Source organism: Lonchura striata, chromosome 20 (assembly GCF_050655825.1).
Source record: "Lonchura striata isolate lonStrDom1 chromosome 20, ASM5065582v1, whole genome shotgun sequence".
NCBI classification, from domain to species: Eukaryota; Metazoa; Chordata; class Aves; order Passeriformes; family Estrildidae; genus Lonchura; species Lonchura striata.
The window spans coordinates 1,461,007-1,487,842 of record NC_140722.1 but is presented as its reverse complement, the minus strand read 5'-3'; the positions used below and the strand labels follow the sequence as shown (position 1 = coordinate 1,487,842).

General features: G+C 50.4%; 2 protein-coding genes across 5 annotated transcripts; both read left to right on the top strand.

The window, feature by feature from the left end:
- Window positions 1–107: 107 nt before the first annotated feature.
- Window positions 108–18,876, top strand: PIGU (phosphatidylinositol glycan anchor biosynthesis class U). Of its 4 annotated transcripts, none has more exons than XM_021536623.4 (12): window positions 108–270; window positions 1,901–1,965; window positions 3,127–3,186; window positions 4,091–4,153; window positions 5,414–5,523; window positions 7,170–7,270; window positions 9,184–9,281; window positions 11,002–11,156; window positions 11,676–11,819; window positions 12,595–12,719; window positions 14,496–14,638; window positions 17,355–18,876. In XM_021536623.4, the coding sequence occupies exons 1-12, from the start codon at window positions 141–143 to the stop codon at window positions 17,466–17,468; spliced, it is 1,308 nt and encodes a 435-aa protein (XP_021392298.1). In that variant the 5' UTR covers window positions 108–140; the 3' UTR covers window positions 17,469–18,876. The 4 variants fall into 4 exon arrangements, with proteins under 4 accessions (XP_021392298.1, XP_021392299.1, XP_085413994.1 ...); XM_085557868.1 differs by lacking the exon at window positions 108–270 and adding an exon at window positions 776–793; XM_085557867.1 differs by lacking the exon at window positions 108–270 and adding an exon at window positions 1,364–1,600.
- Window positions 18,877–22,479: 3,603 nt separating this feature from the next.
- On the top strand, window positions 22,480–24,266 carry TLDC2 (TBC/LysM-associated domain containing 2). Its single transcript, XM_021536605.4, has 4 exons — window positions 22,480–22,757; window positions 22,904–22,999; window positions 23,542–23,615; window positions 23,981–24,266. Exons 1-4 carry the CDS (start codon window positions 22,563–22,565, stop codon window positions 24,114–24,116), a joined length of 501 nt encoding a protein of 166 aa, XP_021392280.3. The 5' UTR covers window positions 22,480–22,562; the 3' UTR covers window positions 24,117–24,266.
- The last annotated feature ends 2,570 nt before the right edge of the window (window positions 24,267–26,836 follow it).

Below are 26,836 nucleotides of genomic sequence, written 5' to 3'. Positions count from 1 at the left end.
GTTGCGAGTGGTGTCGGGAGGGGGCTGTGTGAGGGCTGCCGGGACGTGTAGTCTGCCCGGGCGGGCCGGTTCATTGGCGGCGTGTTCCCCGGCGCCGCCCGGGAACTACAGCCGGCGGCAGCGGCGGACCGCGCGCCGGGATGGCGGCCCCCTTGGTGCTGGTGGTGCTGGCGGCCGTGACGGTGCGCGCCGCGCTCTACCGCTCCAGCCTCGCCGTCTTCATCGCCGAGCGGGTCGAGGTGGCGTCCCCGCTAAACGCCTGGAAGCGAGGTGAGGCCCGGCGAGCCCGGGCCGGGGCGCTGCTGGCCGGGCCGAGCCCCGCGGCGGCGGCGCGGAGGAGCCAGGGCGGCGGGACCCCCCGAGCCGGGCGGGCGGCGGGCTAGCAGCGGCCCCGCGGGGAGAGCGCCCGGCCGCGCCCCGGGCAGGGCAGGGCCGTGCTCTCCCGGCCCGAAGCAGAGCTGCACGAAAGGGCCCTGAGCAGCTGTGCCCGGGAGGAGCCCATGGGAGCCGGTGCTCGGTGGCTCCGGGGCCGGGAAGGCCGGGGCTGGAGCCAGGGCGTCGTGCTCCACGGCTGGCCGGGGACACCGGTGGTGTCACACACGTACACAAACGGGCGTGACCCGCCCAGCACGGAGCGTGAGGCTGCATCGGCCTCGGCCGGGCGCGCTGCGCTGTCCCTGCGCAGGCACCGTGTCGCGGTGAGAATGCCACTGCACGGGCCCCGGCTCACTTCCCTTGCTCAGCTGGTGTCCCCACACATTGTTGGCGATTTACATTCTCTTCTGAAGGCTGAGTAAGGTCCTGGGTTATCGGGGCTTTTCAGTGACGTTCATCTGTGTGCCATCTGAGGCTTAGGAACCTTAGTTTATTTTAAAGATGTCCCTTTGTTATCCAGTTATTATGCAGATAAAATTATTTGCAGTTTTGGGGTGGAAAAGAGTGGCCAGAAGTAATAAAGGTCAAAAGTACAAGTGTATTTGGTGACTTGAGGCTTCTGCTCCACAGTATATAGCACTTCATGCTTCCTGTGCTATTGAATCTTTCTAAATACCACCTTAGAGCATCAAGGTAGGTATCTAGATAGTAAAGGGAAAAGGTGGGATCATCTTGAAAAGTCTGGGCTGTCACCATACAGGAAGTTAATGGCAGCCAGAATCTATTTCTAATAGAAATATTTATGTAACACTGAATTGAGCACCTCTTGTGTTTTCCTGCAGTGTCCTGCCTGTTTCCCTCTGAACAAATGGACCATTTCCCTTAGCTTCTTTTCACTGCATACTGCTCAGTCCCAGGGAACCTCTGTGCTTAGGAGGGTGGAGCTTCCATGGTAAAGCACACACACACATTGCCTAGCAAGCTGTAACTCCATGAGCACAAAGGAGCTGAATTAAGGTTATAAAATGGCAGGAAGTTTCAACGAGAGATAAAGCTTTTAGCTTTGCCTAGCAATATGTGTTCATTTCTGTTCTTCCCTTGTGATTTTGGACGTTTGAGGCCTCTCTACAGCTAATGAGGCAAACCAGTTCAACTTTTATGCTATGTTGTGGCTGTCTTGGAATTAAGTATTTCTCCAGCATATATGCCATATGTCACTTAATAGGTGAGTTAAAAGGAGGAGATACCATGCATGTGATTTATACAGAGTTAAGTGCAAAGGATTTCATTTCCAACATTTTTGGCTGAAACATATAAATAGGTGATGAGTGCCCGTGCAGGAACGTGTGCGGCAGAGCTGGGCTGAATTTCTTCTGGCTGGCTGTTGGCCCTGGGAGGTATGGTGTCATCCATGCTGTGTGAGATTCTTAGAGTGTCAGTATTTTGAAAACTGCAGTTTTATCCTTGTGGGATCTCTCACTTCCCACATTACAGGGTTCTAATGCAGGTATTTTGTCTGTTTCAGTGGTCGAAGGATTAGCCCTGCTGGATTTAGGGGTCTCGCCATACTCTGGAGCTATTTTTCATGAGGTTGGTTGGTTTACATGATGGGTTTTAAATGTGATATTCCAGTGGCAGGGGTCTTAGTGTGGCTGCTCAGGGCCTAGAGAAGGCTGGGGGCCTGCTTTGTCCCAAAGACTGCAGAGAACCTGAAGTTGTGTGGTTTGTCGGAGCAGTGGTTTCTCCAGCACAAGGAAATCCAGATAATCCCACTGAATTCCCTGTGCAGGGGCAGGCAGTGTCATAATTGTTACTGCATAAAGAAACTCTGAGACAAGGGGGACTCTGTAATAAGTCAAATACTCTGTTCACATCCAGCTTTCCTCTCAGCACAAGCTGGAGTAGGGACAATGTCACTGTGAGTCTGATAGGATTTACACAGTATCAGCACCTGGAGTCTCTGCATTTGCAGAAATTCTAATAGTAGCACAAGCATGCAGTTTATTTATTCCTTATCTTGAAAACACCTTGTGCTTACAAAAACACTTAAACACCTGTGAGGTTTTGTGCCCTCGAATACCCTTACTGACATGAAGGTACTTTCATACATGGTGTTGCCTGGGGTAAAGCGAGAACTTGGTATCCTCTGAAAACAGGATTCTTTTTAATACATTCTATTTCTTTAGACATAATTTTTCCCAGACTGTGAAATATTTCCCATGCTTATTTAGACCATCACATTAAAAGGGAAAAGCTCTAGGAGTAAGAGGATGATAGGATTGTAACCCTACAGCTTTATGTTTTTAACATGCTTTTTTCTTTTTGCTTTGTAAAAGACACATCTAAACAGCAGGGGAACCAGCTATATATGAAATCTTTCCAAAGTACCTGCAGACAACCTGAAAAATAGATTTTCTATAAAAAATTACTTTCTAAAGCTGGTCTTTGTATGTTTTCTATTGTAAGTCTACCATTATTGTAATAGAATTGAAAAGTTGGAGTATAACACAATTTTCAGAGTTGATGGTGCCCTTTATAAAGTGCATTGAGGACTTTGCAAGGAAAAAGACCAGTAAGTGTGCTTTGATTAATCACTTTGCTCTGAAATACCAGTGTTGCAGTAAAGGCCAAAGAAAATAACCTTTGGCAGTGTCTAGTAGAACTGCTCAACTCTGGTACTTTGTCTCATCAAACCACTGGTATTTTATCTGGTCAGTATTTGATATGGATTTCCCTTTTGCTCTCTTTCAGACCCCACTGATAATCTATCTCTTTCACTTCTTAATTGAATATGCTGAACTGGTGTTCATGGTAAGTGCTCATGGAAAGCTTCTCCTGAAAGGTCTCATTCAGGGAAACGTTGAATGTGACTTTCTTTTTTCAGTCCTTCAGCCTCCCTGTAGCTCAAATTCTTGCTGAGATCAGTTAATTAGAAAGGCAGCTTTGCCTGCACAAACCCACTTTCAGACTTCTCCCTTCTTGTACATAGTCCTTCTTTTTTGTGAGTTCTTGCTCAGATAAGTATCCCCACACAGGGATAGTAAGGTGTCATTTTATTTCGAATTTCAAACATTATCTCTTACAGGTAACAAAATACTGTGTCCCCCCAGCCTAATGCCCCACTGCTGTTTCTGTCTGCCAAAGCCCAAATGTGCAAGGAGCACAAATGAGTTCATCCCCCAGATGTCTATTGTAAATTGTTATCAGAGTTCTTTTGCACAATTCAGAAGGATAGCAGTCCTGTAGCTGGCTGCACACAGCACCCAGTGGAGCCTCTGTGCCCAGGTCCCTGCCAGGCAGGGCTTGTGCAAAGCCAATGCCACATGCCCTGTGCTGCTGCCTGGGCAGTCAGGGGCAGCTCAAGGCACTGTTATGCTACCCTGGTGGCCAGGTGGGTTCAACCAGCTGGGCACTGCCCAAGTGTTGCTGTGCTCTCACTACACCAGTGATGCTCTCTATTAGTCTCATATACTGCTCTCCATGGACAATTTCTTTCCTCTTAATTCCCCATTCTCTTGTTTTGTGAATATAAATATTTTTGATACAGCTCATGTCTTCAAGGTGAAGTGGTATGTAAGAGCACTGTACAAATCAGCCTTTCAGGATTTTAAAGCTTGTGTTTTGTGAGCTGAGCTGAGTCAGATCAGAGCTGACCAATATATTTTTCTCCATTTGTTTATTTTGCTTACAAGCAGTCTCTCCCTTGCTTTTTTAGATAACTGATGTGCTAACTGCTGTTGCCCTTTACTTGGCAATCCAGGACTTCAACAAAGTTGTGGTAAGCTGACTTCCCAGTGTTGCTGGTCCTCTTCTCCCAGCAAATATAATTATCTTGGGCCAAAGAAAAGATGGCCAGAGGATGCAGTATCAAGTTCTAATTGCAGTAATTCTGGTCATATTTTAATGATAAACAAACAGGACTGAATGTGGCAGACAATTGAGGCATTTTAAATTCTGTTGTGGCACTATTACAGTGTCTGTAGCAACACACTGAGTGGTGATCACAGCAGTGTACAATCTTCTCCAGCCTAGGTGTGATACCTTACAGAGGGTTTATTTGCACATGAGCATGAGGTCATACACAGACTAGAAATGTGTAGAGGAAGGAGTGAAACCTTCCAGTAGTTCTGAGGTGACATAGATCATTCTTGTGAGCATGGTAAAAATCTGACATCAAATACTACTCGTTTCCTTCAAATTATAAAGATGTGTATTTGGAGGTGATTGGTTCCTCCCAGTGCTCAAAGAACATTTTGTGTAAGCAGTGCTGTGCTCTTTGCAGTTCCAGAGGGGTGGGATATCTATATCAACATTAGCAGGGGGCTGCATTTTCTACAGCATCTCTGTGGTCTTCCACCCAGCTATGAGATTGTTCCCTGTCCTCTGACATTGAGGTTAAGGAAATAACCCAGGATAGAACTGCGGCATGTGAGAATTCCACATGTGAGTTACTTTGGTTGTTGAGCATTTACTGTTAGCATCTCTGTCCTTCTGTCTCATCATAACATAATTCAGTCAGTTGAGTTTCAGATTTCTCTTTTGTCTCCATAGAGAGCCTCCAAACAAAAGAAATTTGCCATAGAAATTTCCATCTTTAAAACAGCAAAGACAGCATACGTATGGGGTTTGGGTTTTCAGGGGCTTGTTTGTTGAACAGTGAATTTATAAAGTTAGCTTTTCATTAGAGATCCAGAGAGTTGTTAGGAAGATTGAGTATGGGGCTCCAGTGTGGTGAATTCACTGGTAGCTGTGTCAAGACGTAGACACAGGTAATTAAGGAAGTTTAAATAAGTAGAAATTACCTGCTTGCTCCTAATTCTCACTTCAGCTTTGAAGTATTTGGGAAAAGATAGGGATTTTTTGTTCTCTAGAACTCCTCACATAACATAAGTTCTAACTCACACCAGGGGCTTGAGTGTGCTCCACAGTAATAGAAACCCCAGGTAACTGGCTGAGTAATATGAAATTGAATTACACAAGTAGTACAGAATAATGGCTTTGCTCTTCTGACAGTCTTTGATCATTCTCCCTTGTTCAGTTCAAAAAGCAGAAGCTCCTAATAGAACTGGATAAATATGCACCAGATGTGGCTGAACTCATCCAGACACCCATGGAGATGCACTACATCCCCCTTAAGGTAGCACTATTGTAAGTATTGCTCCTGTAGGCTGCCGTGGGGCTGCTTTGGTTCCTCAGCTCTCTTTGGGTTTTATTTGTCTCATTTGGACCTTCAAAAACTGTCAAAAGTTGGATTTCTTTCCTGCAGAAATTTGGAATTTCCTATTGGTCCTAAATACTCAGTTTGAAAGTGAAAATCAGATGCATTTACATGTGCTTGTTGCCAGCAAGTAAATTCACTCAGGCTCTTTGAGATGGGCTCGGCAGCATAAGGTTATTATCTGGGAAACAAGAATGTTGAGTCAGCATAGATCACATTCCCATTTATGTTGCCTGTATGATTGTTATCAGAATTGATCCTATGCCTTCCAAATGGTGTCTTTTCAGAAAAGTTAGGAGAATTTTTCAGTGGCTGGACAAAATATCTCAATATGTGCTGAATATCACAACTTGAATATCCCAAATTGCCTTATAACAGTTGAAAGATGTTTTCATGTTGTCATTTTATTCATTCCATGTCTCGGTGTTCTTTTGTATATTAAGCATTTTTTAATTTCAGAAGGCTTCCATTAAACTAATACACAAGCAAGGTGCCTACTGGTACAGATTTTTTTAATTGATATTTTGACACAAAGAAATTATCCAAATTGTTCTGTATCAGAGAGAGTTCTCCACTAGATAAATTGCAATTTTTTCTTATTTTCATATGAATTTTTAAAATGGCACAGTTGCCATGGCCAGAAGGGTAAAGTGGGTAAATTGCAGATCTTTTTGCATTACTACAGCAAAGTTGGCATTAAATTGTACCTGTCCTGCTGTATGCTGCCTTCTGGAAACACTGAAAAAGACAGACTGGGACTTAGAGACACAGGAAAATATAAAGAGGGAACTAGGAAATCATCAGCGCTCTCTACTGACTCTGATGAGTAATTTAGTTATTGGCAAGTCTGATCAGTACATCATTATACTTATTGTATTGATAGTCCTCCAAACCTTTTCCTTTGCTCTGAGCCTACTTAAATGAGATTATTGTAATTCTTATTTCCAGAAGGATCTGGCATGCTTGCTACCTAAAGTGTGGCTGAATTCTGTAATGTAAAGTCATTAAGAGTTTTTCTGTAATTCCAGTTAAAATGTGCCAATCTTGCATAGCTGGCTGGTTGTGTGCTCAGATAGTGCCATGGTGAATGTAAAGGCTTGCTCTGCCACAGCAGGAGACTGGTTGGGTTGTGGGAAACTCTGCTTGTCTCAGATTTCTTTCCATCGTGTTTTCTTCTTATTTTTCTTCAGAAGTAGTAGGTGTGAGTAGCAGAAAAAGTTTCCTTTGGACCAAATAATCCTAGATCTGGCTGAATAAATGTATAATGCTTCTGCAAAGCAAGAAACATTTTTGGTAATCATTTTCTAGGCCAAAACTTGCATTTTGGATATCTTCCCAATGTCTCATTTCTGTAGCGGGCTCCCTGTGGCCTCTGTGTCCAAGTGTGCAATCCAGAGGTCTGGTTTTTGCTTCAGATTGAAGAACCTGTTCAGCTGAATTAATTTGCTGATGAGAGGATCCCATCAAATGTAAATAAAAAGAAAAGGCAAAGTGCATATTTTTTTTTCTTTGAACATCTCTTTAATTAGATTTAATTACATCCTTTAAATGTAACCTGACCTTTGCTCTTTTTCAGCTACCTGTTAAACCCCTACACTGTGATGTCTTGTGTGGCAAAGTCCACCTGCGCCATCAACAACTCTGTTATTGCATTCTTCATTTTAGCTACAATAAAAGGTAACACAGTGAAGAAAAAAGGGTTTTTAATGACTTTTTAGAAAGATCAGAAATGTAGCAAAAAATAAATCCAGGGGGAGCTTTACAGATAGGATTGCTACAAAGATCTCAGTGAAGCACGGCGCAAACAGGACTGAAACAAGGTGAAAGTTCTACAGGAATTTGTGACATCAGAAGACTTTATAGTCAAGTGAAACTTTCACCTCAGTGTACCCAAGAGTTTATGCTAAAAACTGACTCCTTTTCCTGGTTGGCTTCAAATAGTTCTCTGTACAGGAAGAAATGTGTCTGTGTGTTGCAGAACAGAAGAGCTCTGTTGCTCTTCTTTTGTATGTGAATATGCACTTAAATGTCATACACAATTTATTTTCAAACTTTATCCTTGAACTTTTATTCAAAAGCAAGCATTTGCCTGCAACTATTATTTGGTTTTCACTCATAGTTGTAAACATGGTTTGAAATGAACTAATTAAGCTTTGGGGAAGCAGAAGCAGCAACCAAAGACTCAAACCAGCCCAGTGGAGTAGATGATGTCACAATCACTGTTTCATTATTTTCTGCATAATGCCAGCTTTCTGTTTCTTTTGACTCCCCAGTGCTAAGATCTTTTAGCCTGTGTGATTTATAATAGTCACCTAAGTTTTAAGGAGTTCTCTGCTGGATCAGAGGAAAGGTCAGTCTGATCCTTTGTCTCCAGCAGGCCCCAGACCCAGGCACTGCAAAAAAAAAAAAAAAAAAAAAATCTGATATAGATAGTTTTTATCTAATTGAGTCAGGAGGTGCTTTAATTTAAAAGCATTTGCAATAGCAAACAAGTGGGGTCTATTTAGTTAAACTGATTTTTAACTGTTCACTGATACCCTGAGACCAAATGTTTGGTCATAGACAAAACTGTAGTGTCTGTCTTGTGGTTTGTCCATGACTGGGAGTGTGGCAGTCTGGGGATTCAGTGGCAAAGAGGGTATCAGTTATGACTGTGATATCTGGGAATCATTTCTTTAGATCTGTGTGGAACTGAACAATGGATAAATACAGGATAGGGAGGTTTCTGTCAGGAGAGTGTAGTTGAAGAGAGGAGAGGCTCATCACCAGGTAACCCTGTATTTTTTCCCTTCAAAGGAGGAAGCAGAGAGGAGCTCTCAAAGTATTTGCTGTCAGCAGAGTCACAGCTGGTTCAGTGCACTGGGTCAGGGCTCTTGCTGTCTGAGCTCTCTTTTTACAGAGGACTTCCATTGAGTCTGGAGCTATAACCAGGCTACTGCACTGGGTGCTTGTATTTTTCTTGTTTAACCTGAGATCTTTTGGACATTATTTCTGTTATTGGTAGTTGAGAAATGTGAGTGCTCAACACTGAGACCTCCAATAAAGCTGCCTCAATAAAGACATTTATACTTATAAAATCACTTGTAAAAACTGCAGTCTTTTCTATGTCTCAGTTTTGGTATCAGTAAAGCAGAGAAATGCTCCTCCACTCCTTCAGTGCAGACTTTGCTTGCTCTCTTGCACACAGCTTTGCTGAGGCTGCAACACATTCTGGTGATGAAGTTATCCATCAAGCCCAGTATGGCAGTTCTTACATACAATTACAACTTAAGTGAATGCATTCCCGTGCATTAATAGCAGCCATCATGGGCTTTATATAGACTGAATTATATTAATCTCTTTCTGTGTGTGAATGACAGGAGATAGAAACCATTCAGTGGTTTGTTCTTATGGAATGAGTCATTCTCCATGCAAAATGTCATTTTTAAGAGGACACCCTGCAGGACACATTCTGCTAAAAACTCCTTTAAGTGGTGTCCTGATATTTGTGAATCCCCTGCAGAGGATTATGAGTTTCTTCCCATTTGGACTTCTGTCTCTATGGCTGTTTATACTAAAAGTTCCTTGAACTTTTTTTTTTTCTTTTGCAGGTAGTGCCTTCCTCAGTGCTGTGTTCTTGGCCTTAGCAACATACCAGTCACTCTACCCTCTCACACTGTTTGCTCCAGCACTGCTTTACCTTCTACAGGTAGGTGATTTCTAACTCTTGGTACCTGTTGTCTTCTTTTAGCTGTGCAGGGACAGTCCTGGAAGGGGAGTCGGACAAGTGCAGAGTTTCAGAAAAAGTTACTCTCCTCAAGCCGTGGCAAGTTTGAACCCTGAATGGGAATGCCTGTGTTTGGAGAGAAGGGAGCAGGAAGTCTACAGAACTGGGTGGTGTTTAGCTTGCCAAAATAAGTGCTGTTCTTTGTGCTGTGTGAGCAGCAGTGAGGCGCTCAGACCCAGAGAAGTTTGAAAATGCTGGTTTGGTGTTTAATGGCAGAAGGCACGTTCTGGAAAGAAGCTGGATGCCCTTTCTCCATTAACAAGACCCTGAGCAGAGGCTCAGCTCACTTCATAGATAGATCACTTTGTGATAATGTTTAGTATTTGAAATTCTTGTAATTCTGAATGCTGCTGCTGTGCATTTCACCAGTCTTTTTTCATTGCTTCTGGCAGTGATGTTTATTTTACTTAACTAGCCTGTTCTCAAATCTCTAAGCTTCCAGAAGGAATGGTAGTCAGTTCTAATTAATTTTCTTGTTCTGACATGAATGTCTCTTACTTTTTTTCAGGAATTTTATAATTATTAGTCTTTACAGGAGAAGAACTGCAGTCAGTGTTGCTTTTTCAGTTTGATGATTTTTAGGAGAATTTATATCTTTAATATTTTGGTGTTTTGTTCTCCTTTAACTTTAGCCAAAGTAAATTGGGAGTGAAATGTAAGCATTGTACTTTGAATTCACAAACAGTAAGTGCTTTGATATGTGGCTGCCTAATTTGCAGCTTTTAAAGGCAATAATACCAGTGTGTGTCCTTTTAAGTAAATTTGTAAATGAACTTTCCTGCTTTCTTCGTACAGAATTAAGTCACTTTTCTCCTGTTCTTTTCAATCTGTCCTGCCAAAATTTTTGGTAATGTTGTTTACATTGTCCCAACAAGTGACATTAAACCCACTCCAACTGAGAAAACCTGCAGAGTCAGAGCAGGTTCTCTGCACGTCTCCTGTCACTGCAAACCCCAGGGCTGAATGGAAAAGCCACATCACTCCCCTGGAGCTGCAGAATGCTGAGCGATTCCCAAAGGTGTTGGGCCCTGTGTGTGTTTGTCTGTACACAGGCAGTCAGGGGAACTGATGGAATGATATGCCTGTCATGTTACGTTAACTTGTGACAAGGACATGTGGCAGTGGCAGGACTTTGAGGAAGCCAGCTTTCAGAGGGGCTCATGTGTGCTTAGGAACTCAGCGGATGTGCTCTTGCCCTGATTTCAGCAGAGCAGGAGTGCCAGGCCAAGTGGTGGTGCCATAATGGGGTGGGAGTTCTGGGGCAGGACTTTCGGTCACCTCTTGTAGTGGGGTCATGCAGGAGAAGACAGGCACCAGTGCAGTATTGCAAATGTCTGAGGTACCAGTGCAGCTGTGGGGGGGGGCTGTAAATCTTACACCTCTGTGTGTGCTCAGATGAGGGACTCCCTGCAAACAGAAATGTCTTGCTACTGTATTTTCAAACACAGCTCTGAGAGTACATGCAATGTGTGTGACTTAATTGGCCAGAGTGAAGAACAAAAGCAAATTGTGCTTGAAAGCTGCTCCTTCAAATGCCATAGTGGCAATGTTTGATGCTTTCTTTCATCAAATGCCATAGTGGCAATGTTTGATGCTTTCTTGTGGTTCTCCCCATGATGAGGTACTTCTGTTTCTCTTTCAGCGCCAGTTCATACCTATCAAATTGAAAAGCAAAAGTTTCTGGCTCTACACCATGCAGTATGCATCCCTGTACCTGTGCAGCCTGGTGGTGATCATCTGCCTTTCCTTCTTCCTGCTCAACTCCTGGGATTTTATCCCATCTGTTTATGGGTTTATGTAAGTATAAGGATTCTTACTGATTGTTTTCTGTCTGGCCCCACCCTGCCCACCCAGATTGTTTCTTGCCCATCACACTCAGGTGTGTGCTTGACCCAGGAAGTGTGTGGTCTGTGATTTACTGGCAATGCAATAAAAGAAAGAATATGTGGAGGAAAGCAGCCATTAGCCAACTCCAACTTCTGTTAAATAAATAATAGCAAAAATTAAAGACAGGAGCTGTTTTCCACTGAGTGAATGGAAATGGGTTTGGTAGTTGAGCTGCCATGGCTATGAAATATTCCTCTATGGATAAATGTCTGCTTAAGAATGGTTTGAGTCCTGCTGTGACATCAGGAAGGATTCCTTAGTAGGATTTCAGCCTGCTCTTCATGTTTTCATCCATTTGGTTTCTCTTTCATGGATTTACAATTTAGGTCCTACATCCAGTAGCACACAATGATCAATTAATGCAACAGAAGCAGGGCAGGGAAAAACAACGATTAAAAAATTTACCATTACTTTCTTTTCAAATTTCAGCCTTTCTGTTCCAGACCTGACACCCAATATTGGCCTTTTCTGGTACTTCTTTGCAGAGATGTTTGAACACTTCAGTCTTTTCTTTGTATGTGTGTTTCAAATCAATGTGTTCTTCTACACCATTCCCTTGGCAATAAAGTTAAAGTAAGTATTGAACATGTTACTCTGCTACTTTTTTTTTAGCTCTTAAGTTATCCAGTGGAAGCTTTTAAGGCTGAAGTTAGATGTCTTGACCTACAAGCCTGAAAAATATTTTTAACAGGGCCTATCCTCCTCATATCCCATAGTTTCAGCTCTGTTCCTGTTAAACAGAGTGGCTTGGGCTCTGCAGTGGAGCTCTGTGTTGCAAGCATCAACAGAGGCAGCAGAAATGGAGGCTGTAGAAGTGCCAGCATAAGGCACTGTAGTCAGAAAGCAAGAACTGGCTGCAACTTCCAGCTCTTTGTTGTCAGAAAAAATGTAGAAACTTGGGGACTTTCCTATCTGGCTTCATTGACTTCTTTGTGATAAAAACACCCTTTAACACGCCTGGATTCTCAGTGAGTCCTTTGGCTTGCAGTGGATAGATCAGGTATACCAGAGGGATAGCTGGTCTTTGGGCTTCTCCAAATTACCATCAGAGGGCATGTGCTAAATGCTTCTGGTGAATAAAGCAGAGCTGGAAAGCACAGTGCAGGTGTAAATGTGTGCTGAGGTTGTTGGGTGAGGGCTGTGGCAGATGTGCCTCCACTGACCCTGCTGCTCTGTAAGGGAGCTCTGTCCATCCCACCTAGCATTCAGAGCCTGGTCTGGAGAGAACAGGGCTGCAGGAGCCTCCTTGAGCCTGTCCTGCAGCATATCTGTGCTCTTCCTGATACTTATTTCCAGTTTCCAGATACCCTACTGCATCCTCTTAGCCTTTGTTTGTTTTCCCTTCCAGGGAACACCCTGTGTTCTTCATGTTTGTCCAGCTCGCCATCATTTCTATCTTCAAGTCCTATCCCACCGTGGGAGATGTTGCACTGTACATGGCCTTCCTTCCAGTCTGGAGCCACCTTTACAGATGTAAGTTCTTTGTGCTTGATTATTATTTATCTGGAATGGAAAAGGGCCTGACAAATAATTAAATTAAATGGTCACCACTAGACCAAACCCAGACCCAAGTTCATAGTCTCTCATGGCCTCCATGGAGTGACTAGAAGAAGGCTGGATTTTGGAGGTTTTTCCCTCTGGTGATACAGTTCCTATCATGTCTTTAGGACATGAAATAGGGTTGAAATTGGTCAAGGAGGGAATTTTCACTTGTACCTCATCTTCCCCCTCTCTCCAACTTGTTGTGAAGATTATCTTTTTTATGAGAACCTTTTGCAGTTCTGCATCCTTCAGATGCTTCACTCCTATTTAAGGCTGTGTAATTTGAATAGTGCTCCAGCATTTGGTGAGTCCTCCACCCTTAAACTGCTGGATCTTGCAGTCGTGCTTTGTTTAGTATCTGCTTGTCTGCTCAGAGTGAAAGTAACTGGATTACTCCAAGCAATTGTCCAGACTTTCTTAAATACTTCAAAAAGACCCTCTTTAACTCCTGAAATCACAGAGAGCTTCCTGTGGATTCTCAGGCTCAGTCTATGGAGCCTGCTTCCACGGGGAGATTTGGAAGTCTTGAGTTTTTCTTGGCGTTTCTTGCTTAAACCAACTGCTTTGACCAACCCTGCCAGGTTGTCCAGGCCTTTCACTGCAGCCTTCTCTAAGCCAGGCCAAGTGTGTTCATGGACAGCTCACCTCCCTGTTGTAGGAGACATAATCAGGAGACCTGGAGACCATCTGCTCTGTGGGTTTCAGACTCAGGAGAGCTGAGGCCAAAGCAGCTGTGATCAAACAGGGCAGGAATGCACAGGCTGGCCCTGAGCACGTCGCAGCTGTAGCAGACAAACTTCTGAAAGTGCTTGCTCAATGTAGTTCAGTTCCACATTCCAAGCATGCAAGGAGAGGGACAGTCATTTGTCACAGGCTCCCATGTGTGAACAGACCTTCTGAACAAGAAATTTAAAATAGGTAGGAAGATGTTTGGATGTGACAATGCTCCCAAGACATCGTGTGCCCCCAGCTGCAGAGTGATGAGCATGGGCTGAGCTGCAGCCAAGCACAGCAGCACAAGTGTCAGGATGGATTACAGCACTGCTCCCAAAGGACAGGCATAAGCACTTAACAGAAAACAAAACCTCTCCTGGCCTGGTAGTTCCCAGCTCATTTAGACAAAGCTGTGCTTGGTTTTCGTCCACCTGACACATACTCAGGCAGACTGCTGGATTCTTGCACCTCCTGATGTCATGTGTCTGTCAGTGCATTTGGCCTGTATGAGTTTCTTCCTTTTATGGTGCTTTCATTTCCTTGCCACCTCCCAATGAAGTATCTTTTCCTATAACCCACAGATTAATTTTTTCCTTTGTCATTAGCTTGATGAGGCAAGGAATTAAAGTGCTCTGCTCTCCAAATTGAGGTGCTGCTGGCAAGGCCCCTTTGCAGATTGCTGATTACTGTAGTGTAGATACCAAAAAGCCAAAGACATCCAAGTGTGTTTGGAAGCCGGATGTAGAGGGAAAGAGCTACGAATGGGGATTTCACACTGCAACACAGGGAGAAGTATTTATTTTGAAGGGAAATATAGTGGATTTCTTATAACCACTATCCAGGAAGTTAGTAAAGCAACCTATGAAGGTTATTGGAGGAAAGTATGTCTTGGCAAGTGCTTCTCACCCCCTGCACACCCTAAATACCATTGCTGGTTGTGTGACCATGACTGCTCAATAATACATCATTTTAACAGCTGATTTTCTTTTACAGTCCTCCGGAACATCTTCATCCTGTCATGTGTGCTCATTTTCTGCTCCTTCCTGTTCCCTGTTCTGTGGCATCTATGGATTTATGCAGGAAGTGCCAACTCCAATTTTTATTATGCCATCACGTTGACTTTCAACATAGGGCAGGTCAGTAGAGTGCGGCAAATGAAGCTGCACTGTGGGCAGGCTGCTGGATGGGGTGGCCTGTCAGCAGCAGTGAATCCTGCAGGATGGAGCTCCTCTCAGCATCCTGCATGGTCCTGCATAGCAGCTTCCTGGCTCTCCTCCTGGATTCTGCCTGTTCCTCAACCCTTGGCACACTAATGGGAGAGAGTTCTTGTGGTGTGAGCTGTGACTTAACAATCCAACAGAGCTGACTGCAGGTTCTGTGCTCTGTTGCTGATGGCCAGGGAAAAGCATCTCAGTATAGCAGGACCAAGCACAAGTAAATGGAGAAGGGGAGCTAAGAGGGGAAATGGAAAAACCTCAGGGCAGTAGCAGTGGGACCAGAAAACACAAATGAGACCTGGCCATGCTCAAGGACATGGCACCAGTTTTTCTGAGACATTGTAGCACGTGCAGTGTCCCAGGGATGTTGGGACTTGTCCTCCCTGCCTTTCCTGAGGCCATTCTGGATACATGACTTCCATTGGCCTTAGGGAAAGCAGAGCGCAGCACGCTTGAAGGGTGGAACTCAGTGTACACAGGTGCTTCAACCTTTTGTAAGTCCTTCCTCTTCTCTGTGCTGCTTGTCATGTACTTGAGCCCTTGGGCAGTTTGACATGTAGGAACGTTCATTTCATGATAAATTTGCCTTTAGTTTGAATGTGCCTCAGCAATTTATGCTTGTCTGCTTCTCCTAAAGCCAGGGGAACACTTTGGCCAGGGGCAGAAAATCACCTACTCTTACCCTTGATTAATGGGGAAACACCCATTTGATAAAACCAAAAGGAGACTGCACAGGTTGAGAGGGAGAATAAAGATTCTGCTAAGAGGGTCTCATAGGAAACTGGGAGTGGTTCATTACAGGTCCTGCTATGGAATGAAAGGAATAGTAAAGATTAATTAGAAATAGCAGGTGTTGATATTCTAAGAAGGTTTTATATCCTACCTGAGAAAGTCATAGCAGATCCTGCAAGGTCTTGTGCTCTATGTAAATGCAGAAATCAGCAAGCCTCTTGTCTGATTTTCTTGTGAGAAAGACTTAGTCCTCATCCCCACTCACCTCAGCTCTTTCTTTTCCCATTTAGATATCTGCAGAGAAGTTTAGTTAAAGGTAAAATCACCTGCACTGGCAGAGCCTGTCAGCAGTTCAGCAAAGCAAGCAAATCATGGCTGTTTCCCTCTCCCTGGGTCTTTTCTCCTTCTCACTTTCTCCCCTGACCTCAGCAGTCTGCAGCCCTGTTTCTCTTTCCCCCACTCTCCACCTGCTCCTCCATCCCCTCCTGTCCTGCCATTGAGCCTCTGCAGCGGCTGCTGTGGTTTTCTGTGCTGTATTGCACAGTAACCCAGGCAGGCTCTGACTCTCCCTCCCTCTGTGCCCTTAGCACTGCCGTGTACTTCAGGTGACATAGTGCCAAAGGGATGCTTTAAGTGGCATCTGCACACTAGGACACAAGGACAATAACTACCAGCTCAGGCTGGCACTGGAAAGGTTTTCCACTCTAGTTAACTGCTTCTGTTTCCAAATGGAGGAGGGCAGCAGTCCTGTAGGAAGGTCACACTGCAAGAGGCTAAGTGACAAACAGCACTACTGAGCCAGCAGGTCCCTGCCACAGCCCAGTTTGCCCCAGCAGTAGCAGCTTCCCCAGGTGGCAGCTTTAGAGAATCCACTGTCAGCCATTCCTGCCATCTCAAGGCCCCCAGGCGTGGGAACAGTCCCACAGTGTGCCTCAAGACAGCCAAAGGTGTCCTGGCTTGGGGCAGAGTGACTGGAAAGGCCACGGAGGTGCTGTCCAGCAGCAGCTGAACAAGAGCCTGGTGTGCCCAGGTGGGCAAGAGGCCAATGACACCTGGCCTGTACCAGCCATGGTGTGGCAGCAGGACCAGGGCAGTGACTGTGCCCCGTGCTGGGCACTGGTGAGACACCTCCAATCCTGGAGACAGTTTTGGGCACCTCTATTCAGGAAGGACATTACAGACCTGGAACATGTCCAGAGAAGGAAACTGAGCCCCAGAAGCAGCTGAGGGAGTTGGGGGGTTTCAGCCTGGAGAAAAGGAGGCTCAGTGGGGACTTTCTCACTCTGCAACTCTGACAAGAGGGTGCAGCTGGGGGGATCAGAGTCTGCTCCCAGGGAACAGGGACAGGATGAGAGGAAAAGGTCTCAAGCTGTGCCAGGGGGCGTTCAGGTTGGATATTAGGAGGAATTTCTTCACAGAAAATATGGGTCAGGCATGGGAAGGGGCTGCCCAGGGAGGTGATGGAGTCCCACCCCTGGGGGTGTCCAAGGAATGCCTGGATGCGTCACTCAGTGCTCTGGGCTGGGTGACATGGTGGGGGATCAGTCAAAGGTTGGACTTGGTCATCTCAGAGGTCTTTTCCAGCTAAAATGACCCTGTGATTGTTGTCTGTGGGACAACACTTGGATAGAAGGAGTCCTGTGGGTGCAGCTGAGATGTCTGTGAAGCTGTGGCACAGCTGGACCTGCCATTGTCATGCATTTTGGCCAGTTTATGGAGCTACTGTTTGTGAATCTCCCTTGGCTTAAGATGGCAAGGGGATGGACAAGGTGTTCCCAAGGTCACAGTGACTCCTCCAGCAGCATGTGCTTAACACCCCAGGAGCTGCTTAACCCCTGAGAGGGTCCCTCTTTATTCCTTGTTCTGAAGCACCACTGATGTGTCTGAACATCTCACTCCACAGATCCTGCTCGTCTCGGATTATTTCTATGCCTTCCTCCGGCGGGAGTACTACCTCACTCACGGGCTCCACCTGACAAGGCAGGACGGGACAGAGGCCATGCTGGTTTTGAAATAAGGACTGGACCGCCATTTCCTGGGACACGGGCCACTCCGAGGAACACGCAAAGCTTGGGGTGCATGGGGTGGGTGGGGAAGGTTCCCTGAATGAGGTCTGACTTTGGGAATGATACCAACTGAAAGAAAGGGCTGAAGTTCTGGGAATAACCCCCTGAGCTGCAGGTTCAGTGCAGACTGTCAGAGCTGCAGTGCCTCCCCCCCTCACCTGTGCTTTTCACTTGGACCTCAGCTATCAGTTGCTCTGGGCAGTCCAGCAGGAGCAGGAGTGTCCGAGCTAAACCCAGGGCTGGAGCTCGGACCATGAACAGTTTTCTACCACTGCTTCTTGGAGATGTTTGCTTCTCTGGGGATCTTCCCTTTCACTGTTTTGACCAGTAACGCTCCTGCTTAGCACGAGGCAGTCTCTGCGTACCTGGTGTCCCAGTCCTGGCTGCAGATTCCATTTCTTGGTGGTTTCTGCTGTTGAGGGATCTGAAGGAATCCCATTGCTCAGTCACAGTGGGTGCTGTGAAAGGGTTGGGTGACCAAGGATGATGACCTTGGATGACAGCTGGAGCTGCTGCCGTACCTGGTAACCTCAGCACTCAAACACAAGTAGGAGCCAGAACTGGGATGGGATCAGGAGCAAGGTGGGTACCAGGTAACTGCTCTATCCCATTGGAGCAACACAGCCATGCCAGGAGCTGCACAGAGGCTGCAGGTCTTCAGAGGGAATACTGCTGAGGAGATGGACTCCCACTGCTCCCAGTTTCTGTTGGGTGACAAAGCCTGGCAGTGCTGGGCTCACACTACTGTGCTACTGTGATGACCTGGGGCAGCAGCTGGGACCAGGAGGTGTCACAATCTCCCTGTAAGGTGCCAGACCAAATCCAGGAGGAGTCTCAGCCACTGCTGTTAAGGAGTTGTTCCACACACTACTGAATGTGCACTTGTCTGTGTCACCCCTGTGCCGGTCAGTGCTGGGCTCAAGGCTGTGCACAGGGGCTCCCTTGAATCAGCTCCCCTGGTCCCCCCCACTCCTCTCTGTACTCAGACCTGCTCACCTTGGAGCTGCTGCTGCCGCCCCCTGAATGTGACACTCTAGGGTGAAGCCACCAGCTCTGGTGGCTGTGTGGTGGCACAGAGATGCAGTGACCAGAATGTGACAGCTGCCTCCAGCATCACCACTGCTCCCACAGGACATCCCAAGTGTTGGGAATGTGACATAGAAACCAAACTGCACCCGGTACCGAGCAGCTGATGGATGTGCCCAGGCAGGTGTGTAAAGAGATCTTTCTTTCTGAACAATTCAAACTTTTGCCTTATTGCACTTCTGTCAGCGCTTTGGGGGTGGAGCTGCGCCCAGGCCCGGCGGGAGCCTCCGGGCTGGAGCACAGCAAGGAGCAAAATAAACTGCGAGTTTTGGACACCTCGTGTGCTCTGACTCTGGCCGGAGGGTGGTGGCAGTGTGGCTGGCTCTGAGAGTCACGGGGAGGGGGTGCGAGGAGATCTAAAAGCAAACACAGCTTGGGGAGGAAACGTGACAAAAAATGGAACAGGTCTGTTTTGGGGACAGACCGAAACAGCCCTGCTTAAGGGAAGGGCAGGCGTGTCCAGGTAACCGGGCTGCGGGCAGGGCCCGTCCTGTGCAGCAGCTGGGTTTGTTCTGGGGCTGGATCTGTCTCGGTATCCTGAAGCAGCAAGTCCCAAATTTGGATTCAGACAGTCCTGAGGAAGGTGGTGGGGTCAGCACTGAGGCAGAGGAGGAGCAGCAAGAGACATGAGCAGGGCCAGGGCCAGGGGAGGGACAAGGAGCAAGGCCAAGGGTAGGGAAAAGGAAAGGGCAGAGTTGGGGGCGAGGGCAGGGACAATGAAGGGTAAAGAAACAGGGCAGGGGCAGGCACGGCACCAAGGACGGGGACAGAATCGGGGTCAGGGGTATGGAAGGGTGGGGCCAGGAGCAGAGATGGGACAGAGACAGAAGCACCGGCAGGATTAGGGGCAGGGACAGGGATTGCCTTGCAAAGGCAGCTCAGGCAGGGACTGGAAGCCCTGTCCTGGCTCCTGATCAGTGTTCCCAGAGGAAGTTTTTGGGGCCACCAGAACTGCCTGGTCCCTACCAAGTGTTGCCAGTGACCAAATGCCAGGCACCAGGAACCCCCAGACTCCCACTACTATCAAAGGCTGGTGGGGACAACACAGCAGACACCCACCAGGCTGCAGTAGGCCTGCTATGGAGACGAGGAACAACCCAAAAATGCCTGCAGTGGGCCCAGGGTTAGGCATTGAGGCCATCGTGCCCCCAGGCAACGCATGCAGCAAGTCCTGAATTGGCATAAATGAAGCACTGATGCACTTGGACCCACAGACTCGCAGCCAGGCTGAGTGGTTTGGGGGTGACATCAGTGATAAGGGGCTGCACTGGAGCATTGCACCTCTTCCCTGGTCTGCAGGGGCTTTTCCAGAGGCACCTGAGGCTGGCAGGTCCCTCAGCCAGCAATTCCTTCCCTCAGCTGCCAGTCCCAAGCTCGCTCCCTCAGAGTGAGGGTCATGTACAGGGCCTCCTATACTGGGTTTGTGTGTCCATGTTTTGGTAGTGGGGTGGCTAGAGGAGAGGCTTCTGTGAGAAGCTGCCAGAAACTTCCCCAGTGTCTGGCAGAGCCATCTCCAGATGGCTCCAGGAAGGACCCACTGCTGGCCAAGGCCCAGCCCAGCACAGATGGTGGTGAAGCCTCAGGGATTAGGGATTTAAGTAGAAGAAAAAAGTTACTGCACAGATGCAATTGCACTTAGAGAAGAGCAGAGGGAAAATACATGAGAGGAACAGTCCTGCACACACCCAGGTCAGGGCAGGAGGAGGGGCTGGAGCTGTTTCAGGAGCTGGAACCGAAATTCCCCTGGGATTCCATGGGGAAGCCCAGGGGGAGGCAACTGTGCCCCTGTAGCCCATGGAGGGCCCAGGGGTGCAGAGTTCCACCTGTAGCCCCTGGAGGAGCCCATGCCAGAGCAGGGGAAGGACTCCAACTCCTTTCCCTGAGCAGCAGCAGAAACAACAGGTGGTGAAGTGATCATAATTTCTATTCCACACCTCCCTGCACTGCAGGAGGAGTGGAGGCAGAGCTGAGAAGGTGGGAGGTGTGGAGAAAGTGCTTTAAGGTCTTATTTAACTTCTCATTATCCTGCTCGGATTTTGTTAGTAATAAATTCAATTAATATCTCTAATTCAAGTTTGTTTTGCCCTGAAAGTATTTGATGAGGGATCTCACCAGTCCTTAACTCATTAATCTTCTGCTGTATTTTCTCAGCCCTGCCCAGCTGTGGAGGGCAGTGAGAGGCTTTGGCAGGTGCCTGGTGTCCAGCCAGGGTCACCCCACCACACAGGTGTTGGCAGTTGCTACAACCATTGCAACAGTCGTGTTGCAAAGAGCAACTCTGCACGACCTGCCCCGGCGCTGCCAAAACAAGGGCAGCCCCTGGTCTCGGGGTTCTCTGCTTGGTTCCAGGTGACAGCCGGACTGCAAAAGAGGTGACAGCCACCGGCCACCACGCTCCTGTCTGGAGGGGGGTGCCTGCCCACGCACCCCAGCGCCGTGCAGGAGGGACACGTTCTGGACCCCCACGAGCCGCGACAGGCCGCTGGCATCCGCAGCCACCCTGCCACGCACCGGTGGCCAGGGAGGGGCCGGCGCGGCTGGACATTAACCCCGGGGCGGTGTCCCGGGCTCCCTGGCGGCGCGGTGCCAGCGCCCCAGAAACAGCTGCAATGAGGGGGCTCCGATACCACTACCAGCTCCTGGTAGGTCCGTCGTGGCAGAGCCGCACGGGATAGCGAGGAATGAGCTCTGGGGCAGCGCTGGGAGGCACCCACCAGGCTGGACACGGGGCTGGACAGACAGAGGGGGGCTGCCCTGGGGAGACCGAGGGGTTGGGGGGTGCGGGGGGTGAAGGGCACACGCGGGACCTATCCTGCAGCCCACTGCCTCCCGAGGATCCTGGCACCTCAGGGGCAGGTCTCCTGTGCCCCCGGGCTGCACTCGCTCGTCCCTCTTGCCCCCCTCAGGGTGGTGGGCAGGGCGGTGCCCTTGGGCATGGGCAGCGCCCGCAGCCGTGCTGAGCGCGTGGCTGGCTGAGACACTTGTCACTAGCGGCCACCAGGATCGCGGCACATCCCAGACCCCTTCTACGCTGCGGGGTCAGCCTGGCCGCGAGCAGAGGGGAAAGGCAAGGCTTCACCCCTTCTACGGGGGTTTCAGCCTTCCTGTAGAAGCCTTCCCTGCCTTCTCTTCCCCCTCCTCCTCCACCGCTTCCTCCTCCTCGGGTGGCCATACACCCTTCAAGTTCCGTGTGCAGCGGTGGAGCGGCCTGGCGGGGTGCCAGCGCATGGCACGGCATGGCACGGCATGGCATGGCACCTGGGCTATCGGGAGCAGCTGGCAGCCGGGAGATGGGCCGTAGGCTCAGCCTGGTGCTCATTCCCGTGGACTTGAGCTCTTCTCCCTGCCCCTGGACAGAGGATGGGAGACACCCCACGCTGGGCGGGTTCGGGAGCTGCTGCTCCCTCAGTGCCCCAGAGATGCTCATCTCCTGCTGCCCGCAGCCCGACCAGGACGAGGAGCTGCCCATGGGATACGAGGACCCAGCTGGAGAGGGGCAGCAGGGCTGGGAGGGAGCCCCGGCAGCAGCCGAGGAGGAGCCGTGCACGCTGGTGCTGAGCACACCCAGCAGCATCCTGCGGGACAGGGAGCTCGAGGAGGTGAGGCACCCCCGGCTGCACAGGGACGCCTCTCTCCCGCTCGTCTGCCCCGTACCCACAGCCGTGACCAGTACCCTACCAGGACTGGTCCAGTGTGAGCCAGATGGGTGACATTCACCTGTGCTTGGGGCCGGTCACCTCAGTCACCTCTTGGGGAAAGGATGCTTGGGGAGCCATCTCAGAAGGGTTTGCAGGGTGAGGACGCTTTGGGAGCGTGTTGTAGGGGAGGGTGCTTGGAACCATCTCTCGGAAGGATGCTCAGGTGGGTGTCCTGAGAGGCTGCTTGGAGGGATGGGGTGTGGGGCCACCTCTCAGGAGAACTCTCGATGAGATCTCAGGTTTGTGCTGGGGCAGGGGAGGATGCTCAGCCAGCCAGCCCCGGCTGAGGCCACTGTGCCCCAGCTGGGCGCCCAGCTGCCCCCGCGGCTGACGCAGCAGCCCTGGCACCTGCTCTACTCCACCGGGCGGGACGGCTTCAGCCTGCGGACGCTGTACCGGAGCGGGGCCCGGCCGGACTCCCCGGCCCTGCTGCTCGTCAGGGACACGGAGGCGCAGGTACGGCCGTGCCCTCCCCAGCCCGGCTGCCCCGTGTCACACGGGGCTCGGGCACCTCCTCGCCCCGTTGGCAGGACGGGGACACATCTCGGCGCTGGGAGCCCCTCTGAACGCCGCCCCGTGAGTCTCCCCCTCTGCTTCCCCAGGCCTTCGGCGCGTTCTCCGCCAGCGCCATTCGCAGCAGCAGCGGCTTCTACGGCACGGGGGAGACCTTCCTCTTCTCCTTCTGCCCCGAGCTGAAGGTGCGGCTACGCGCTGCCAGCCGTGGGGCGCTCCGGGACGGGGCTGGCCATGTCCCGGGTGCCGGCCACGCCCGGGGGTCCCCGCGGTGCTGGGGAAATCTGGGGTGACGGGGCTGCGCTTGGCCGGACGTGGGGACAGCAGCCGGGGACCCTGCTGACAGCAGCCCCCAGGTTTGTCCAGGGCTGGGGGGAGAAGGCGAATCCCAGGCGGTGTGCAGGGAGGGAAGCTCAGGGAAGGGGACCCTGCCCAGCTGGGCGTCACCGGGCTCATTCCACATGGCAGAGCGGTCACAGCCCAGCTCTAGGCTGGCAACACGTCTGGCAGTGCTGGGGGATTGTGTGTGATGGGGCGTTAGTGGTGGCAGCTGTGCCGTGGCAGGGCCCACAGAGCTGTTGGCCACGTCTTCTGGAGATGTGGAACATGGAGGTGCCTGAGCAGAGCAGCTTAGCTCAGCAGCCCCCAGCTGGTCCTTGGAGGACAGCGACAGGAATGGGGACACTGCCGCAGCCCATGGTCCCCTCTGTGTGCTGTCCCCATGCAGGTGTTCAGGTGGACGGGCAGGAACGACTTCTTCGTGAAAGGGGATGTGAATCTGCTGATGGTCGGTGGGGGCAGGTAGGAACGGCGCCGGCAGCTTCAGTGGCTCAGAGGGCCACAAGCCCCGATGGCCATCAGAGCCATCACAGAAACCCAGGCTGCCCTATGGAGCTGGGTCCAAGCATGTGGTGATGGCTTGAACTCCAAAACACTGGCACCAGCAGCACTGGGCCCTTCATTCCCTAGCCCTACTGCCTGCTGGAAGGGCTGCTGCTTCCCAGCCCTCTCCCCACCTGCAGGCACGGTGGCAGAGCTGGGCCAGCTGCTTGTCCTGTCTCATGTCCGTTTTGGGGAACAGAGAGTGAGGATGGGAGGTGGTGCGGGAGGTCTCCAACCATGAAGGAGGCAGGTCGCAGCTGACCGTGCTCTTGGCACATTCGCAGCGGAAGGTTTGGGCTGTGGCTGGATGGAGACCTGCACCATGGGGGCAGCCAGCCCTGCGAGACTTTCGACAATGAGACCCTCTCACACCAGGAGGAGTTCTGCATCCAGGATCTGGAAATGTGGGGTCTGGCCTGACCCCAACAAAGGCACCCAAGGAAAAAGATGTTGGAGAGGGGATTCTTTGGACCGATGTCTCAAGCACAGGTGTTCCCTGACTGTACCCGCAAAGCCTGCAGGATGCTACCAGCCTCAGCCTCTCCTCCTCTCACCTGTTCCCAATAATATCTCGATTTCATGGGGAAAGAACAGCCGCTGGGGGCAGCATGATTGGAATAAACAGCAGCAGCAGGGACTCGGGGCCTGCAGCGCTGCTGCCATGTGGCTGGGGAGTCCAGAGCGTGTGCCACAGTGGCATAGCACAACAAACCCTAAACCTAACTCTACTCCTAGCCCTAAACCTAACCCCAACCCCAACCCCAACCCACCTGGCAGAGCTGCCCTAGGAGGAGGGCACGTGGCAGAGCTGGGCACAGCAGGGCCCCACACGGAGAAGGAAGCTTCAAGAGCAGTGACACCTTAGGACTGAGCGAGCCCAGGCAGCCTCTGCCCCCGGGGCTGGCTCTGGCAGTGCCGGAGACCACAAAGTCACCATGCCTCAATAAACTTCTGGCCTTATCCTTGCCCTGGAAGCGTTGATTTGCTCTGTGAAGGTGTGCAGGACCTGTGGTGGGGAGCAGACCAGGAGCTGTGACAGCCGTGTCTTGGCCCAACCTGGGCTGCATGGACACAGCAAGAGCAGGGAGTCAACCTGGGGCACTGCTTCAGGGACCCATATCCCCTCTGGCACAGTCCACACCCTCTGTCCATCTCCCTGTGAGGACCAGGGCTTCCTCCTCAGGAGGGGATCACAAGAGCCCTTCCCACCCAGAGCTCTATAACCTGTTGCCTCTGACCTGGCTGACAGGGTCTAGCCCCATTTCTGGAGGCTGAGCCAGTTCTCCTCCTCCTCATCCACCACCCCTGTCCAAGGAGCAGAACCAGCCCCACAGGAGGATTCCAGACACGAGTGGTTGATGGGATTCCATTGGAGGGCAGTGGCCTGTCTGGTTTGACCACATTTGATGTATTTATCACGGGAGCACAGCTGGACATCCAGCTAAGTATCACCCCACACCCTCACCTTATGTCAGCTCCTGTCCCTAAATCTGCAATTTTGTGAGGCCTGCATCCCACAGAGCCCCAGTCCGCAGTGCTTTACACCTACCCTCCCAGCCCTGGAGTACCTTGTGCTGAACCTCACCAGCCGTTTCCCTGCTGATTCCATCTCTCATGGCCAACCTGTGCTTATCTCTCCAGCAGCTGGCACTTACCCCTTGCAGCACACATCCACACAAGCTGGGAGATTCATGGAGAAATAGGTGAAAATGCATTTAAGAGGACAGACAGGACACTGAAGGGCTCAGGCAGACACTACACTGACCAGCCCTGTTTTCAACACAACCCTCTCATACCCCTTTCTCTTTACCCTTTCTTATCTCCCTCCTCCACCTACAGAATGCCACTGACCCCCTCCACTGTCCCCAACCCCCAGTGACACACGCCTGGAGCCCCTGCAGCCCTTCAGTGCACCCAACTCAGGGCACCCAGCCCCTGTGCCCTGGTGCCACCCAATACTCCCTGCTGAAAGTGGCTGCACAGCACCCTGTGGACCTCACCCTTGTGTCCACCAGGACTTTTACCTAACCCCAGCACTGCCTCATCCCTCGCCAACACAGAGCCCCTGACTTCAGGCCCATTTCACACTTCTGCCAGTAGCACTGGGGTAGGATCTCCAGCTGGAGGCACCTCTGCAGGTCACCTTGCCCAGCCCCTGCTCCATCAGGGCCACCCAGAGCCAGCTGCCCAGGATGTGTCCAGGTGGCTTTTGAGTGTCTCCAGGGGTGGAGACTCCACCACCTCCCTGGGCACCTGCACCAGTGCTCGGCCACCCTCCCAGTGCAGAAGTGTCTCCTGAGCTCGGAGGGCCCCTCCTGTGTGTCACCTGGTGCCCGAGGCCCCTGGGGCTGTCCCTGGCTCTGTCCCCTCTGCAGCCTCCCCCCGGGTGTTTATCCCCAGGGATGAGATGCCCTGAGCCTGCTCTGCTCCAGGCTGGGCAGTGCCAGCTCCCTCAGCCTCTCCTCATGGCAGAGGTGCTCCAGTCCCTCCATCATCTTCATGGCCCTGAGCTGGACTCTGTCCAGTCTGTCCCTGTCTCCTGTACTGGGCAGCCCAGCTCTGGGCCCAGCACTCCAGGGCTGGCCTCACTGGTGTGGAGCAGAGGGAAAGGGTTCTGTACGTGCTGACACCAGGACACTGCTGGAACACTTGGCTGAAAGAGGAGTTGCACATTTTTTGGCTCATGGGGAACTCCTGGATCCTTTCCTCTACACTTCCTCATGGGTGGGTGGCCTCAACACATCCTGGTGAAGGAAATTTCCCTTCCTGGATGCAGGAGATTCACTTCCTCTTGGTGATCTTCAGAAGGTTCCTGTCAGACCCTTTCTGCAGCCTGTTAAAGACCCCTCTGGATCCCAGCACATCCCTCTGGAATACCAGCCACATCTCCCCATCTGCAAATGTATTGAGGTGAGTAATGGACCTCTGGAACTGGAGCCAGCACCACCCCTAGCACAAGACTTGTGCCACTGACAACCCACACTCTGAACCCAGTCCTCCAGGCAGGCTTTGGTCCAGCCCTGCCTGCTCACCCAAAGCCACTGGGCAGCTCACTGAGGCTGACACCAGCACTGCTGTCCCCCGGCACAGTCATCTCAGCACAGAAGGTGACCAGGTTGGTCAGGCAGGGCTTCACCTTC